The sequence below is a fragment of the Perca fluviatilis genome, chromosome 21 (genome assembly GCF_010015445.1).
Source record: "Perca fluviatilis chromosome 21, GENO_Pfluv_1.0, whole genome shotgun sequence".
Taxonomy (NCBI): domain Eukaryota; kingdom Metazoa; phylum Chordata; class Actinopteri; order Perciformes; family Percidae; genus Perca; species Perca fluviatilis.
The window spans coordinates 14,033,651-14,050,250 of NC_053132.1; the positions used below are offsets into that span (position 1 = coordinate 14,033,651).

General features: G+C 39.1%; 2 protein-coding genes across 6 annotated transcripts in view; both read left to right on the forward strand.

The window, feature by feature from the left end:
* The first annotated feature begins 1,498 nt into the window (after window positions 1-1,498).
* LOC120551708 (ras-related protein Rab-5C-like) lies at window positions 1,499-6,639 on the forward strand. 4 transcript variants are annotated; one of them, XM_039789230.1, is made up of 6 exons: window positions 1,499-1,623; window positions 2,709-3,051; window positions 3,634-3,785; window positions 4,249-4,371; window positions 4,496-4,589; window positions 5,700-6,639. In XM_039789230.1, exons 2-6 carry the CDS (start codon window positions 2,883-2,885, stop codon window positions 5,825-5,827), a joined length of 666 nt encoding a protein of 221 aa, XP_039645164.1. In that variant the 5' UTR covers window positions 1,499-1,623; window positions 2,709-2,882; the 3' UTR covers window positions 5,828-6,639. The 4 variants fall into 4 exon arrangements, with proteins under 4 accessions (XP_039645164.1, XP_039645166.1, XP_039645163.1 ...); XM_039789232.1 differs by having other exon boundaries at window positions 1,512-1,623; window positions 2,713-3,051; XM_039789229.1 differs by having other exon boundaries at window positions 1,514-1,673.
* An 8,884-nt stretch (window positions 6,640-15,523) lies between these two features.
* LOC120551364 (zinc finger protein 385C-like) overlaps window positions 15,524-16,600 on the forward strand; it is a 77,661-nt gene continuing 76,584 nt past the window's right edge. The window contains exon 1 of one of the 2 annotated variants that reach the window (XM_039788767.1): window positions 15,524-15,652. In XM_039788767.1, coding sequence (XP_039644701.1) covers window positions 15,616-15,652 — 37 coding nt within the window. In that variant the 5' untranslated portion in view covers window positions 15,524-15,615. The remainder of the gene's footprint in view (window positions 15,653-16,600) is intronic. The other variant, XM_039788769.1, reaches the window with a different exon arrangement.

Here is a 16,600-nt window from a genome sequence, read left to right on the forward strand (position 1 = left end):
CGTTCATGGACATCGGAAAAACGTTTTCCAAGAAACATGCACAGACATAACATGTTTAAAATTATTCATAAATATGCCTATGTATAAAAAAACAATACATTATCCGTGTTTAAGTTGTTATGCCAAACGCCAATATAACAGAAGAAGAAGAACACGCATCCCGACCATGTGAACGCTGCCAGTCGGAAAAACAACGTAACCAGGGGGGCGGTGCCTGTTATTCCGAGGTGGCATGAATGCATAAAATAAAATAAAAGCATAAAATTTTACTTTAATTGTGCCACGCCAAAATTCATTCGGTATGATCAGAGCCTACGCTTGTCAATAGGCAAACCAGGCAACTGCTTGGGGCCCCAGCCTGGGAGGGCCCCCCCGAAGGCTAAAAAACTTTACTCCACAGCAATGGCTCAAAATGTGGCAACCACAGTGACTGCAACAAACAAATTACTTTTTGCAATGACATTTCAGTCAGAAACCTCCCCAAGGGGGGCCCATGTCATTTCCTGGAAGCACCATAACCAAACTTTTGAATTGATTTAAGTCAAATGAAGAGGAAGTATCCGCCTGGCTGGGAGTAAAAAAGGGAAGAGAAAATAGGATGATGAGATAAAAAAGCAAGACAGTGGTAAGTAGAGCAGATGATGAAGATTACGTTGTGTAACAGCAACTGTCTGAATGCTGTCATTTAGCCTTAACCAGGGCCCAACTACTCAGTGTCAGAGGGGTATGCGTCAACAATTCTGAATATTTGCAAGCCTCCAAGCACAGACTCCCACTTTAAATCCTACCTGTTGCCTTTCACCATCCACTTATTTAACTGCTGTCACCTCCATCTCCTTTTCCCTCTTTCTTTTTCTATTTTTAGTCCCCGACAGATTTTTTGCTTTATCCATCTTTTTCCATTGACGACAACTCACTCGTTCCTGCTACTCGTACCTGCTCGATCAGCGCTCCCTGCTCCCTGCTCCCCGCTATGTCAACATTCTATGATGGAACTATGATTATGAGATAGGGCGCCTTTTCTAGCCTGTTAGTCCTCTAAAATGTTATATAACATTGAGGAAATGCAGAAATGATTTAGACACGCACAACATATAAGGAAAAAAATAAATTATAAATTAATTATTTTGTAATTTTTTTACCATCACTTTGGTGCCCCCATGGTGCTGCGCCCTATGCACCGCATATAGCGCATACCCACTTTTTGCGCAGGGCCCGTGGTCATGATAATCCGTCCCTGGCATTTAGTATGTTTTTATGTCACGTGAAGTCATGTAAAAGTAGTCAAATTTCAGTGAATGTAAAAAAATTTTCCTGGGTTTAAATGTCATTGTTACAAAATATGCATTACACAACAAATTAATCCTTCTGAAAAACGACGTACAGGACTAAATATTATTAGCTATTCTTTTTCAAATAAATATATGTTCTCGGCTAACAGTGAGTTTGCTTCTGCTGGATCTGCTTCTGACGGCACAACTATCCGGCAATTTTATTGGTTGTCACATTGCATCACATGACGGATGAAACCAGGAAGTATTTTGGTTCCACAACGCGGAAGCGTATATTTTACAGAACCTGAAACTGTTTTAGAAGAAAACCTTGTTAACGAGCAACAACAAGGTAATAACTCAATATTCACAGGGCGGAGTGGATATTGTTTTTCGTTATTGGTAAGAACGGGAACTGTTATTTGTTTCCTTTTAGTGATTTGATTTTTCTTGTTAGCCGAGGTTAGCATTGCTAACTCGTCTCATCGTTTTGAGCTTTAGCCTCGCAGCTAACTTACAGTTGTTTTGTTTTTATCTGGTTATTCGGTCAAAGTTAAGGTCAGCTTTTGTGGTGCAATCTGTTTGTTTGGAGGTTGTTATTGTTGTGTTTTGAATTTAAGTAAATATCTATGATCTGTTCTCTTGCCATGGTTTAATGTGTTTTTGACTATTAAAAGATGGTAATATGATACAAGCTGTGTCAGTTAGCAATATGATTAGCTTTTAACTCATTTTAAGTGTCTGACCTTTCAGAAACTGTTTATCCTGTTGTCACTCTGTGCACAGTCTTGGTTGTCATCCAACTAACGTTTTAAATCATTATTACTAGCAGACTAATAAGGTTAGATGTTTAGGTGACTCTTGACAAGTACATTTTCATGAAAAGTGACATTTTAAAATTGATATAATGAAATAAAAATGCATCGGGGCTGCAGCTAACGACATTTTCACCTTCAGCTTTTTTTAACACTGCTGCAAAACCCCCAAATTTACCGGACACCTATTTTTAGTTTCATATATGAAAGCAGCCAGTCTTGACATTTAACATGCTGGACCTACATAATGTTTTGCATTTTGACAATTATTTTTCTGTCAATAGACTACTTTGTTCTCTAAATATTAATTATTTTGTTATTAGTTATTTATAATAAAATTACGAATGAGTTTCTTTGTCTTATTTGATAACAAACCGAATATCTTTCAGATTAGAACTGCAGTTAAAAAACAATTAGTTGCTTATTTGAAGAAGTATTTAGCAAATTAATAGAATATGAAAACAACTTAATTGCAGCCCTAATAGGTTAAATACAAGGAATGCTAGACATTTTATAGATAATGTATTTTGATCTGCAACTTGAAAAAGTGATCATTTTGTTTTGTGTAGGTATTGTAAGTAGATCCACTGATTTTTCAATGTTGGTATTTTATTTTTTTAAGGTAGACCGGGTCACTCCACCACTGCCCACCCGATCCGGTTCTTCCCACCGGTAGATTGGCGTTTGACCTCTCTCACCATCAGTGCCTGTGTCTCCAGACTCAGCTTTCGTCTTTGCACCTCGTTCACCTGTTTGTTTCAGCCCATCTCATCCATAACAGCCTCTGTCTCTGTCAATGGCTGGGCGCGGTGGAGGATCAACCAGGCCCAATGGTGCCGCAGCAGCAAACAAAATCTGCCAATTCAAACTGGTGCTGCTGGGGGAGTCAGCGGTGGGCAAGTCCAGCTTAGTGCTGCGCTTTGTCAAAGGCCAGTTTCATGAGTTCCAGGAGAGTACCATTGGTGGTAAGAGACAGAACTTGTTTTCTACACTTTTGAAGGAGTGGTTTTGTTTAGAAGGGGGCTTTGGGAGTCTCACTAGGTAGATTGGGTTGTTGTGTGTACGTAAGTGATGAATATTGTTTGAAGTTTATCAATACCCGTGCCAATACATTAGCTTACAGTGGTTCCCAAACTTTTTCTCTGAGGCCCCTCTTCTGTAGCTACAAATATTTTGAATCAGGAACTATTCAATCAAAGAGTAAGTAAAGGGGATTACAGATCTGACAGGACAGGCATTGCCAGTTTGTGATACTGTTTTGGTCGGTAGTAGGGCTTGTTACTTAGCCACAGTGTAGGTGAAGTTCATTAAATAAAACATTGGCCCAATATTTTCTATGTTAATGGCTTTGTTGCATTTCCAGTTGAATGTGTTGAACATTGAAGGAATACTTGAGTCAAATTCCACATACATTCTTTTGGGGTACGAGAGCCTTTAAACACACTCAACTTGCTGGATACATGAACCGGACCTTCCAGGAGGATGGAAAGGTACATGGTCCTTAAACATTATCATTCCACTGATCTTCATTGTCCTGCTGTCCTCAGCCGCCTTCCTCACTCAGACCGTCTGTCTGGACGACACCACTGTGAAGTTTGAGATCTGGGACACAGCGGGTCAAGAGCGCTACCACAGCCTAGCTCCAATGTACTACAGAGGCGCTCAGGCGGCCATCGTGGTCTACGACATTACCAACACAGTAGGTTTCACCTGCAGGGAAACGAGCGGGGGCAGAGTCTTATCACCCAGTAGCAACGTGATGAATGAACTCAGGTTTAAGCAGCAGCTATTTTTGTCTTTTTGTTTGTCAAATTCATTGTTGACTCTATATGACCAAAAGTTGGAAACCGTAAAAGAAGGTCAATTCCGAAGTTTTAAGCAAAGCTATGCTGATAATTAGAGGCCGTTTTAGAATATCTAATGGAGGTGTATTGGGTTTGTTTGGAGGCAGAGTAGAGATTACTGCAAGGTACAAGCCACTCTCCAATTCTAGGTAAGTTTAGTCCAAAATTAGACCTGTAGGTGTTCAGACGTGTGGGCGTTTGGACATTACCCAGAAGTGTGCGTATTGTAGGTGAAATTGTTCCACCAAGGTTAAATATAGTTGTCAATTTAAATACACTGGGTGAGAGCAATATTAATAAGGTTTGTTGCTCAATTAGGATACTTTTGCACGAGCCAAGAACTGGGTGAAGGAGCTACAGAGACAAGCCAGTCCCAACATAGTGATCGCTCTGGCTGGAAACAAGGCGGACATCGCAAACAAGAGAGCTGTAGACCTTCAGGTATGAAAAAGTACAGCAAAAGGATTTCAGATCTTCAAAGCCTCATCCTGAATTTATAATATCATACAATTGTATTAAACTTGCCAGTGCTGTACAAATATTAATATCTAAATAATGTTCTTAGGAGGCACAAACGTACGCTGATGACAACAGTCTGCTCTTCATGGAGACCTCAGCCAAGACTGCCATGAATGTCAATGAAATTTTCATGGCTATTGGTAAGTTAAATGCCACACACATTTCAAAACAAAACAACTGACAAAGCTTTCCTGATGGGAATTAAATAGGTACTGGTTGGATTTGACTTTAATTGTACTTTACAAGCTGATTAGCTGACAGCTGATAAATAATCAAAACGATATGGAGCATACCAGAGGCCTGTACTATGAAGCAAGATTTGGCGTTAACGAGGTAACTTCAGGTTCAATCCAGGGTTTTGTTTATCAGGATGGTGGATCAGTTGTTACTGGGTTAAATCGCTGTGGTAATTTATGCCTAACCTGTTCGGGAGCAGGTTATGTTGGAGATTAGAGATCAACCAGTGTAAAAGAACCGCCTACTGACCAATCAGTACTCGATTGATAATGGAGTCACCGTTCTTAGAAGATCAGGTGGAGCTTGGTGCACAGAGAGAGAGAGGTGAGCTCATTAAAGTTAAAACATTTAAAGACCGACAACCCCGTTAACATTCCCTGATGGGTATTTTTATGATAGATATAGATTTTCAGCAGAGGGAATTACATATAGGCTATTTGTCGGCTTCTTGAGCCGTCTGTTGCCAATGCGCGCATCGGTTTGAATTATGTTTTTATATTTTTTATTTTCTCTCGCGATCGCTTACCAGTGCCAGGGTTGCAACGGAAATAATAGGTTAAAGCAATGACAGTTTATGGAAAGCACAAGTGTAATTATGGTCAGATCTTGACCTAATGACTTGTGCGCACAAATTAACAACAATATTGTGTTAATTTTTAAACATGTTTAAGGGATGTCAACAAAAACACAACTTTGTCTAACAGACAAAAGCTGACCATCCACTCAGATTAGATATGAAAGAGCTGCTTGTGTCTGAGATTTTGGTTTGAAGGGACCATAACTTTAAAGTTTATAAAGTGTGATGCAGTTAAGTTTATTTTTAATGGTAAACCTTGTGAACAAACAGCATTAAGGTGAAGGAATAAATTGTCAAAACACAGCTGCTAGCACTTTTTTTCCCCCCCTAGTGACAAAAGTTTCAGTGACTAGACTAGTGTCACCTTCTGTATGTTGCACCTCCTAAATTTAAAAAAGAAAAGAAAAAACGTTTTTCTGTTATTCTGTCCCTGCAGCAAAGAAGCTACCGAAGAGCGACCCCCAGGGTGGAGCTGGACAAGGTGGGCGGACCAAGACAGGAGTGGATCTACAAGAAGCCGCTCCTCAGAGCCGCAGCAGCCAGTGCTGCGGCGGCGGCAATTAGCAAGTACAAAACAATGAACTTAGAGAGCGAGCCCTGAACATCGTTTTAAGGACAGCACGTAGCTAAAACCCAGAGAGGCAGGAGAGGGCAGAGCCACTCGCCACCCCTGCACTTAAACTGAGATTACAGATGAGATTATCTGGATCCACTTTGATTAAAGAATCATAAGCTAGAGGGAATTACCAAGATCCCTCACTACTTCTCCTGTCTTTCCCCCCGTGTATCTATCTATCTACCTCCCTGTTCATCTTCAGCCTCTGTCTCAGTTGATTGAATTCTGTCATAAATGAATTTTTTTGAATGGTGATGCTGAAGTTGTTTGCCTTTTCCCCTATTTGTTTGAGTGTGTGTGTCTATGGTATGTACTGTGTGTGTGTATGTATAAAGTACATACACACACACATACTATATATTGGCAGTTTACTTTTCTACTCTTGTCATTTCCCTCTACATTGATCATCATTATAAAATATACAAATGCCCAACTACTAATGCTGAAATTGCAAACGACAAAGCAATTAATCTTGTAGGTTTATTGTCTTATTGCAATTTAGACCACAGCATTGTGTTCTTATTAGGGACCCAGACATGACACAGTTATAAGGAAAGCTCTAGACTTTGCCCATTGAAGCAGGTTGTGATTTAATAGGCTACACACATCTGAAGAGGTTTCTGAACTGTGCAACAAATGCAGTTGTTTGCATTCATTGTGTATTGATACCTGTAACACCAGAGAGTTGTTAGCCTTTTTTAAAAGAAATGTGAAAATAACTTGTAAATCTAAAAAAGTAATAAATAACATGGACGATTCATTTTGCTTTGAGTTGTTTGGATTGGCTTTGGAGGATGGTTATTTGCATGTAATTACCTTTTGTTAATACATTTTTTACTACTTAATATTATTTGCAAAATTTAATTATAATCTTATTTTTTAATTTGTTGTCTACATATAATACTAGTATGAAAATGTGTGCCGGTAGCTAACACGTTTAGTATGTGACCCTACAAGTGTGCATACAGCAATGAAAAGTAATTTGGTCACAAGAAAAAACTGTCCTGTATTTTCTTTTCACCTTGTCGTTTTCTAATCCGAAGCATTTCGTAGAAGAAGAAAAAATACAGTATATAGCATGTGTATTTACCCAAAATGTGACTGCCACAAGGTGCAACTGACTCGTACCGGAATTACGTGCTACTTTAAAAGGATATATTGTTTTGCTAAAGACCTGTTTGATTCTATATATTGTTCTTGTTTGATGGCTGAGATATGTCCCTCTCTGCCTTCTCCTCAAGGCTAGTCTTCAGTGTCCCTGTATCTTGTCATCCTGCCTCTCACCTTTTCTGGAACACAAAGGGGCTTTAACATAGTAGATTCAGTACAAAATACATCAACTCTGTACCTTGACAAAACATTTATTCAGGACTGAATGCACTGATCTGGAGCAAAAGACATTTCTGTCTGTTTTAAATATTATTCATTAAACTTAATTTCGTATTCATCTGTTAGTCACAGCTCTGACCTGCGCTTTGGGCCAATAAAACAAATCATCATTATTAAATAGGCAAATGCTGGGAACAGATCCTTAATCTAGTTACTAGCAAATGTCTGAATTAGATTTTTTTGCCACATGTTTTGCAATGCAAAGACATATTAAAATGATTAGAAGTCTAAAATGTACTTTTCTAAGTGCCTGAAATAATCTGACAACAGAAACATTAGTAAACATTTCCAACCACTAGATGGCAGCATCACACTTGAATCTAGATTCACTTGTTACAAATGGGTCCTTTCGAACGCATGGGTGGCCATTCATTTACATGTGGTCAACATTTCCTAATCAAAGTCAGTAAAAAAACAAACATTAAATTACAATAAAAATTAATTGACAACTATTTTGATAATGGATTAGACAAAGTAATTTTTTCGAGCAAAAATGTCAAACATTTGGTAGAGCTGTTAGTTAAAATATTACTATATTTAAGTGAAGGAAATAACTCTTACCCACAATTTAATAGCTTGAAGAAATGTAGCACACAGTCGGTCTTTGCATTTGTATGCCTAGCCGTATGTGTGAAAGTGGACAGTATGTAGATTGACCATGCCAAAAGCCATTACTGGCAAAGAGGAGAAAAAAAGCTGTCCTGCAGAGGCTTCATTTGTGCTCAACTGATTATTCTACAGCTTATTTTAAAGCAGGGTTTCTCTGGGTTAATGCAGCAGTTCACTTTGTTGTGATGAACAGTGCCCTTCGACAGAGGTCCCTGATGCTGTTCAAGGTTTTAAGTCTATTAGTTAAAGAAACTGTAAAATATATTTCATGCAGAGGTGTTCTCAGTCTGTTAAGGTTTTAAAAATGTGTTTGTTGCAGCTATGCACACTACAGTATTAAATAAGGAAGGTTCTGTGAACATACACTCACCCATGTCAGTTTGTCAGTATAAGGTGCAGCTAGCTAAAAAATAATGCGGTCTAGTGCAAGAATGCAATAAACCCTCTTTGTTGGAAGGTTATCATGTTCAGTTATTGTTGAAGCAGTTTTAGAGGTGTTGATTCACGTAATGGCCATTTTGGAGGCTCTAGATTGTGCTGCTGTTTTGAATTGTATTGCGTTATACTGACTGGTGTTATATAATATTTTGGTCATCCCATTATATCGATACATTTCTATGTATGTATGGAATCAGTGGTAGTAGGAGTCCTAACCTGTGGTAGTGTAGTGCCTATTGTTGACTATTTAATATAATAAATTCATGGTCAGTAATTATGGAGTGACTTAAATTAAGACAGAAGCCAAGTTTCCATCAAAATTTTAAAAGAAATCTGCAAATTCCACTGCTGTGTTGAGAATGTTAAGAGTTGGTTGTATCGATATATAAGCAGTTGGGTGCATTGATTTTCTAGTAGGGTGCCATTAAACTAGCCTGGCTCCGCCCTCCTACGTACTTCCGGTCAATTTTCATTTTCCATCAGTACTACATCTGGGTTTGCGGTATAGTCTTGGGTTTTCTCCAGTCAAATCTTTACCGGTCCAATCACCGAACAGAGGGAGTGGCTGAGAATGATGACGTTGAGGTTCGGTAATTTTCGTTGAGTTTTGTAATGGCGGCGGAGAAAGATGCGAGCGAAACCATTAGGTCCGTTGTGGCAACGCTGCCGAATATCCAGAAGTTAAAGCCTGAGCAAGAACAGTCTTTGCTGAGTTTTGTTGCTGGCCTTCCTCCCCACGATGTCCGGGAAAAGTTCAATTTTCCAGCTTGTCCGTTAGCGGTGAAGGAGTGGCTAAAGCGAACGCTAGCGATGCTAAGCCGATGTTATTGCAGATCCAGAGTGGCTCTATGCAGATCCAATAGTTTTAAACTTCAACAGAGTACCAGCCTTCAAGGAAGTTAACACTTGTTAGTGGAGAGTGGCCAGACTCTCCGTACAAATGAAATGTACGAGAGTCTGCTAGGACCAAGCTACCAATAAACCATTGTAGTGTGCAACAAAATGATGTAATTCAAGCACGTCAGTTAAATCTCAATCAATGGAAAACCACATGGAAACATGGTGAAAATATGCCATTTATGTTTGATTAATGTTTTAGTTTGAGGAACGTTCCAGTCTCCTCATCGCTCCACACCGATCTGATGACAGGAGATACTAATGAAGGAATATGTTTGCTTTTAAATGTTTAAAGGTGTTGCAGATAAGGCTGAGCAATTTTATCGATTATGCGATATAAATTGCTATTTTTTTCCCCAAGAAAGTATCGATTTTTAAGCCGCGAGTATCGATACTTATTCCCATTCAAATCTCCATGTTTAATACCCCGTTAGCGTTGCAGGAAGAGCGATTTGGTCAGCCAGCCGCTAGTGTCGCTGTAGAGCAGCCAACGTCAACTGGCGGCCCGCTGCCAAAGCTTTTAGTCTGGCCCGCAGAATAATCATGAATTCACAAAATGTAAAGAGGAAAAATGTGTTCTGTTATTTATCATTTCAAGCATTTAGAGCAAAAACCCAGCCCCCTGTATTTACATCTCTATTCACATGCCGGGATTCTGTACAGCGATGCCCGAGCTCCACACACACTGCTGAGCCGAGATGTGTGTGCGTTAAAACACACACACAGCTGAGCCGAGATGTGTGTTCGTTAAAGGTTAAAACACGCAGCACCTTACTGGGAACGATACAGAGTTACCAACGGCCGCTGGGGCAGATGAACTCATGCTGGTCTCTTTTCTGTAAATAGGCTACAATTAAACCTTCGTGAGTAGAAAGTCAATACTTATCAATGCACTCACCTGTGTAGACCGGCATAAACATGTAGAAAGCGATATTTCAATCTGCTCAGTCCACCGCGCTGTTTACGCAAACACAGCTCTACTCTGCAAATAGCGAATTTTTACAAACAAGCTAAAACAAAAGCTGTCGGTTTTTAGTCTAACTGTTTATCTTAGGTTGCCGGGAATCTGGAAATTTTGACAAATTCTTGTAAACCTCACTGTTGGCTGAACAAACCAAACTCTCTGCTAGAGCGGACAATCTGGAGCTACTTAATATGCAGATGAATGACGCGATCGTTATGTTCGAGTGATGATGATGATGATGATGATGCTGGTTGTATTATTTTGCAACAACATTGTTTCATTGCAAATGAGGCATACATGACAAGTGCATAGCCTGCTTATCAGTCCTTTTATCATTAAAGCTGGGCTTTTCCACGTCAACTTTTCCCTTCAGCCTCTTTGACAGTGACATGTTTACCTGACAACAGCCTTTCTTTCTGCAAGCATTTTCCACCAATCAGGACGCTGCATACTACAATAATGTTTCCATAATCACAGACTTTAACCATCACTCCTCAGTGAACTGCCTCCTAGTCTGAGATCTTTTTTTAGTTAAAGAGCCAGTTATCATTATGGAGTGTCCATGTTTTTTAGGAGTTTGCTCACACTAATACATGTAAAAAAATATATATATATATAGCATTAATTCAGTTAGAAAGTGAAAATTTCAAACAAGAATAGGCGTATTAGGTATAAATTCATTTTATTTTCTTTATTTGAAAGTCCGGCCGCCAGAGTGCTTAGAAAAATTCTGAAAAAAATGTAGTTGATGATCCCTGCTGTAGACTCTCTGTCCAGTCAGAGACATATATTGTGTAATTGATGTTTTCAGTTCAATTAATTAAATCCAAGTAAATGGAACACTCACAAGATGTCACCAAAATCACTCTGTCCCCTTTAAATCTTTCAGAAAATGATGTAAGTGTATCGAATTATATCGAATCGTATCGTTGGCTGAATATCGTGATATATATTGTATCGTGAGCTGAATATCGTGTATCGTGAGATTAGTGTATCGCTACAGCCCTAGTTGCAGACTTAAGTCTGTTCTGTTGGTCTGACCCTCCATGTGAACAAGTAAAAAGACAAACTACAACCATGTAAAGGTTTTTACACCAGAAAATGGTTTAAACTGGCTGACAGCCCTGCTATTGTGGTTTTGATGCCTCAAACCTAACATTAAATCCACTTTTAAAGCCACATGAACACACACACACACACACACACACACACAGAGGCACACACTCGCTTCAGAGATAGGGACGCTCTGTTCACAGTAAATTATTTCTCATTTGTTAAGCTGTCAATCAAGAAGTGTTCTGTCAAAAAAGAAACTCATTTCATACTTGGCCTCTGTGAATCATAATAGTGTGAGCTGGACTGAAATTGACTGCGTTTAGAGGAGGAGATTTGCAGAAAAAAAGGGAATTTGCCCTGAAAATAAATGCAACCTTTTACACGTGCAAATTATTTTTTTAAAGTGCAACAAAATAAACAGGTAAAACATAGCTTTAGCATAGCATGGTTGTAACAACAATAAACATTTTCAGATTACTTTGAAACCACTGGCCATATTGTATAGCAGTTCAAAAAGAGAGACAGACACTGAGACATTTCCAAATGCTCGCTCTGATGGATTCCTTCTATCTTCCTGGACAGAAAGAAATGTCATTAAATACCAAGGGCACAGGGACACGGTATCTGGATTGCATTCTGTGGTTTGAGATTTCTGCTGATAGCAATAGTTTGATGCGGTACAATAATTGTCTCTTATCTAAAATGAAACATCCAACTGTGTTGCCACCAGACAGGATGCTAGTGAGAAAGGATCCAGAATAAAACACAATAAACAGTTGCTGAATGAATAGTGATTTCTTTTAAATATATACATTCAAGTTCAGTTATATGCTGAAGACAAGGCCTGCTTTCTTGGTTCCTGATACAAAGGAGTCAAATATTAAAGGAATAGTTCAACATTTTGGGAGATATGCCTATTTGTTTTCTTGCAGAGAGTACGGTAAACATGAAGCTACAGCCAGCAGCCGGTTAGCTTAGCAGACTGTAAAGTTGCCTCCAGTCTTTACTCAAGTCATGCTACATTAAGCCGCCTACACATGATCCGCAGTTAAAAACCACAAGGTAGGGCACAGAGCAGAGAGGCAAAGCACAGTGCAGGTATAGGTCATCATTGCTCCTGGAATTGGTTGCGCCTTGAAAGATCAGCAGCAACAAGGTCAAGTTGAAATAATTTGAGCGCAGCGCTTGGCAGCAATTTCCGCCTAGTTGGGCGGTACCGATTTCCCCATAGGAAAACAATGGAACGGCCAGCGCAGAGCGTTTTTACCGCAGATCACGTGTAGGCGGCTTTAAGCTAACCAGCAGCTAGCTTCAGCATATACATGTATTTCCCAATATAAACGTATATAAACTTAACATCCAACACAGCTGGTGAGGGGAAGATCTTTTTTCTTCTGTAGTATCAAGACAGGATAAGGTATACCTATAAATTATATTGAAGTGCTTATATAGTATATCACACTGCATTTTTGTTTTGTCATGAAGTCAATTTTTAATCACAACTTTAAAGATCCGGGTAAAGAAACATACCTACAATGTTTTCCATGACTCTCCTGGTTTTTGTAAAGCATTTAGCCTTCGTAATAGAGACTCACAAGCCCAAAACATAAAAGAAAAAAATCCTGAATGACTGAGTGAATTTCAACAGTTGTGTTTCAAGCTCTCATTTAACTCCCTCTGGCACTTTCTTTTTAAGGAACATCGGCATCTTGAGTGTTCTCCTATTACTGAGAAAACTCAAGTGGACTTAAGTGGCATTAACCCTCAAGGACAAAGCAGGGGTGATAGAAAACTGATGCACACTCAGGGAGCACATCTTACCCAGAATGCATTGTGATTTTCAGCAGTCATTTTTCTGAGAAGCTTTCGTCATCACTCATTGTTAGGTCTGCCTAAGAGTAACTGTGTGGTTTTTGAAATGCTCCCCCTCAGACTTTCCCCTCCTCACTCAATGTCCATGTACGATGTAGGTTCGTATTGCTCAGTGTCCAAGGGAAGTGAAGTAATGCATATTAAATGAGCATTGGGACCCATTGCATGTCCCGCCTTGATGGCTTCATAAGGGGTTTTCAAAGTAAAAGAGAAGATCAGGCAAAATCATGTAGATAAACCAGCTACTGTTTAAACAATTTGAATAAATGTCTTCTGAACCATTTAAATGTACATCATATTTGTAATAATTATCAAATCCCTTTTCAAAATGACTGACTGGACTTTATGCAATAAAAAATAGTTGACAGCATTGATTTATGCATCACATTCAAATCCATTTGACTTTGGAGGAAGGACAGAGTAATTTAGAAATGTCCATTCATTTGTCACATTGAGCAGAAAGGATACATTTTTCCGTCATCTTCAATTTATAGACAGCTTAAGCGTCGATATTGTGATGTAAGTTCAATCAAGACCAATAAATCATTTATGTCTTCTGAGAAATAAATTTGCCAAATGCTACATGCTTCAGCTGCTGTAGTGGACTAATAACAGTATGTCCCATTAAGTCAGAAGTTGATTATTGTAGTCACGCTCAAATACTCTACTGCAGAGGGTTACGCTGTTGGATGCAGTCATTATCCGGCTCCAGCTTTCACTATAATGCTATTCTTCTCTTCCACATTCTCGCTCCATCTTTTTTTCAAATGAACCACTCATATCCTTCAAAGTGCTATCTCAAACCAACTTTAAAACCAGAAAACGACGTTGCCAAGCGACCAGGTTAAACTGAAATGTGCGGCGTGTTTCTGGATAATTCTGGGACCACAGGAATAAGTCCTTTAATGAAAGCACTCAAGATGATGATGGAGGCGAGCGTTGGTATTAACTTCTATGCTTGATTGGACTTGAGCTTCATGGAAATGGAGCAACCAAATAGACCTTATAAATCCAGCCTTAACAACAGGAGGCAGATTCTACTATTGTGGGAGCATCCAGTTTAAGCTAGCTCAGTGTGTATCTGCATATGTGTTGTTTTATTTTGTATCCACAACCAGAGACATCATTTGATAAGCTGTGATATCTTACACCCTTGTCTCTGCTTGTATGTGCACACAAGCACATGTGCACCTTTATTTTTAGGGCAGCTGCCTTGTGTTGGGGTCAAGCAGGGTGCCAAAGGACTGCGGTGAGAAGGACATAGCTCAAACTCCAAGTATGTTTCCACCAAGCATCCATCATCGTCCGGCTGACAGCTGACCCAGACACACCACCAGGTTGGCCAAAGCAAATTCCAGCATGTGCCCGACTGTACTCCCGAGTTCCTCCGCAGCCATCTGCTTTTGAACAAAACCCAACAATGTTAATGAGGACTTTTAAAGGGGGTGGGATTGGGGAGTTATGGCTGGTGATAGGTCCCCCCAGCACACAAACAGAAACCAAAGGTGGAGAGGATTTGACATGTCTGAGTAGTACAACATTTTCCTTTGACCCCTCAACTAATTCATCTTACTCTAGCTCTTATCTTATGTGGTAGGGGTTTATAATAGATTTAGGGATATGCATTTGCATTGTTTCAAAGCTGTAAACATGCCAGTAGGTGTTTTACAAAGACTTTAAGTGAGGTCATGCAAAAAGTACTTTCACTGGACAAAATGAGCAAATAATAGAACCAAGATGTTTTCTTTAGATTGAGGTCTAGCCTTTAGAACAAAAGAAGGCAACGTTTTAAAGGAGTATCCCGACGATTTTACAAATGAAGACCAGTTTACTCATCATGAGGAGTAGGTCACTATTCAGCCTGTTTATATCGTCATCTGTGGCTCTGGAGGAAGAGAGAAAATAACCCTGATCATGGCCTTGGAGACTACAAATCCATAACACCACCACGACCATACGTAACAAGAAATTGCAGTACAGAAATGTTTAATATACTGAATGTTTTCAGGTAGTTTAGAAAAAGGCAACATTAAATAATAACACATTTGTTTATAAGAGAGCACTGACAAGTTAAATAACAATATTTGTATTGGCCTCAAAAAACCCAGTATGTCAGGCTCTCCAACTGGGAGTCTATAATGTCTCATTAAGGACACAAAAACACTAAATCCATATTTCATATTGAGTATAAATTGAAATTTACTGGGGAAAAACATGGAAATAGCTACTGCATTACCCTCTACATTCATATCATTGCTGTGTCTTAACTGCAGCCACATTTGTTTGGCTTTTAAAAGTTAGTCATGTTAGTGTAAGCAAGTCATTTTTCTTGCTGATTTCGTTTCTCTCTCTCTCTCTCTCTCTCTCTCTCACATCCTCGCGCGCAACGATTTGGTATCTCAGTCGCGCAGGCGGCAGTGTCACAACGCAGCGCGCACACGTGTTCTTGACTTGCTCGCGCGACTGAAATGCCTGCAGCTGAGCTCGCGCTGTAATCTGTGACTACTGGAAATGGACAGCAACAACGGAGGAACCATGAAACCGTCAGGTAGGAAAACGAGTTTAATTCGTAGACTTCATGTCGAAGCGGTTTCTCTGTTTGTGAGTCGTTTAGGAATCTCGTAGACTGCTCTTGTGTGTCGACTAAATGTTTTTACAAATATTTCTACAATATCTCTCTTTCTCATGGGGTATAATGCAGTTGTTTTGGCTAAAGCTGTCACAAACCATCAACGTGATATTTCCTCAAAATGCGTGTGTTAAAATACTACTAAAGCTAAAAAAAGTATTTGAAAGAACTTGTAAATGTTTAAGGAACCTTTGTGCCAGGATGCAAACATTTTGCCCTTTTAATTTCAGTTTCCGGTCACGTTTATTATCACTACTTTAAAATAGTTTACTCTCTATAGTAAGTAAAATAGTATATTTTTTATCATTGTTTATGGTATAATAATGTCTTGACAGCTGTGGTCTTCCTGTAGATGAGGTCAAATGTTATTAACAGGTTAATGAATGGAGTAATTACTTAAACCTTTTGACTTAATGGATCTGTTGGCTCTGTCCACAAGAGTCTGTCATGTCTGACACATTTTCACACTGTGTGTGTGTGTGTGTGTGTGTGTGTGTGTGTGTGTGTGTGTGTGTGTGTCAAACACCTAAAGTATTCTGCAGAAGAAGTTGGAAAATAGAAGGAGAATCAGAGATAGAAATGTATTGACAACTTTAAATGTCAGCACTAAAAAAAAAGTATACATTAGTGTTTTGCAAAATGCAAAAATTGCAAATAGCTTTGACTCCGTTGTAATATCCTGCCAAGAAGAAACAGAGTGAATTCTGTGATGTGTGGTTATTTGCTCTGTCTGAATAATGATTGTTTGATCTATAAAATGCAAGAAAATAGTGAAAAAATAACATCCTAATTTGTGTGTTAATAGTGTTTGTATTGTCAGACAGAAAAAACAAAAAGGTGTTCACTTTACTGTCCGTGAAGACTAAA

Excerpts from the sequence above, each read along its gene's own strand:
- LOC120551708 (XM_039789230.1), top strand. The coding sequence starts at position 2,883 with ATGGCTGGGCGCGGTGGAGGATCAACCAGGCCCAATGGTGCCGCAGCA. Across the intron at positions 3,052-3,633 it reads CCAGGAGAGTACCATTGGTG|CCGCCTTCCTCACTCAGACC; the intron begins GTAAGAGACAGA and ends TGCTGTCCTCAG. Across the intron at positions 3,786-4,248 it reads TCTACGACATTACCAACACA|GATACTTTTGCACGAGCCAA; the intron begins GTAGGTTTCACC and ends TTGCTCAATTAG.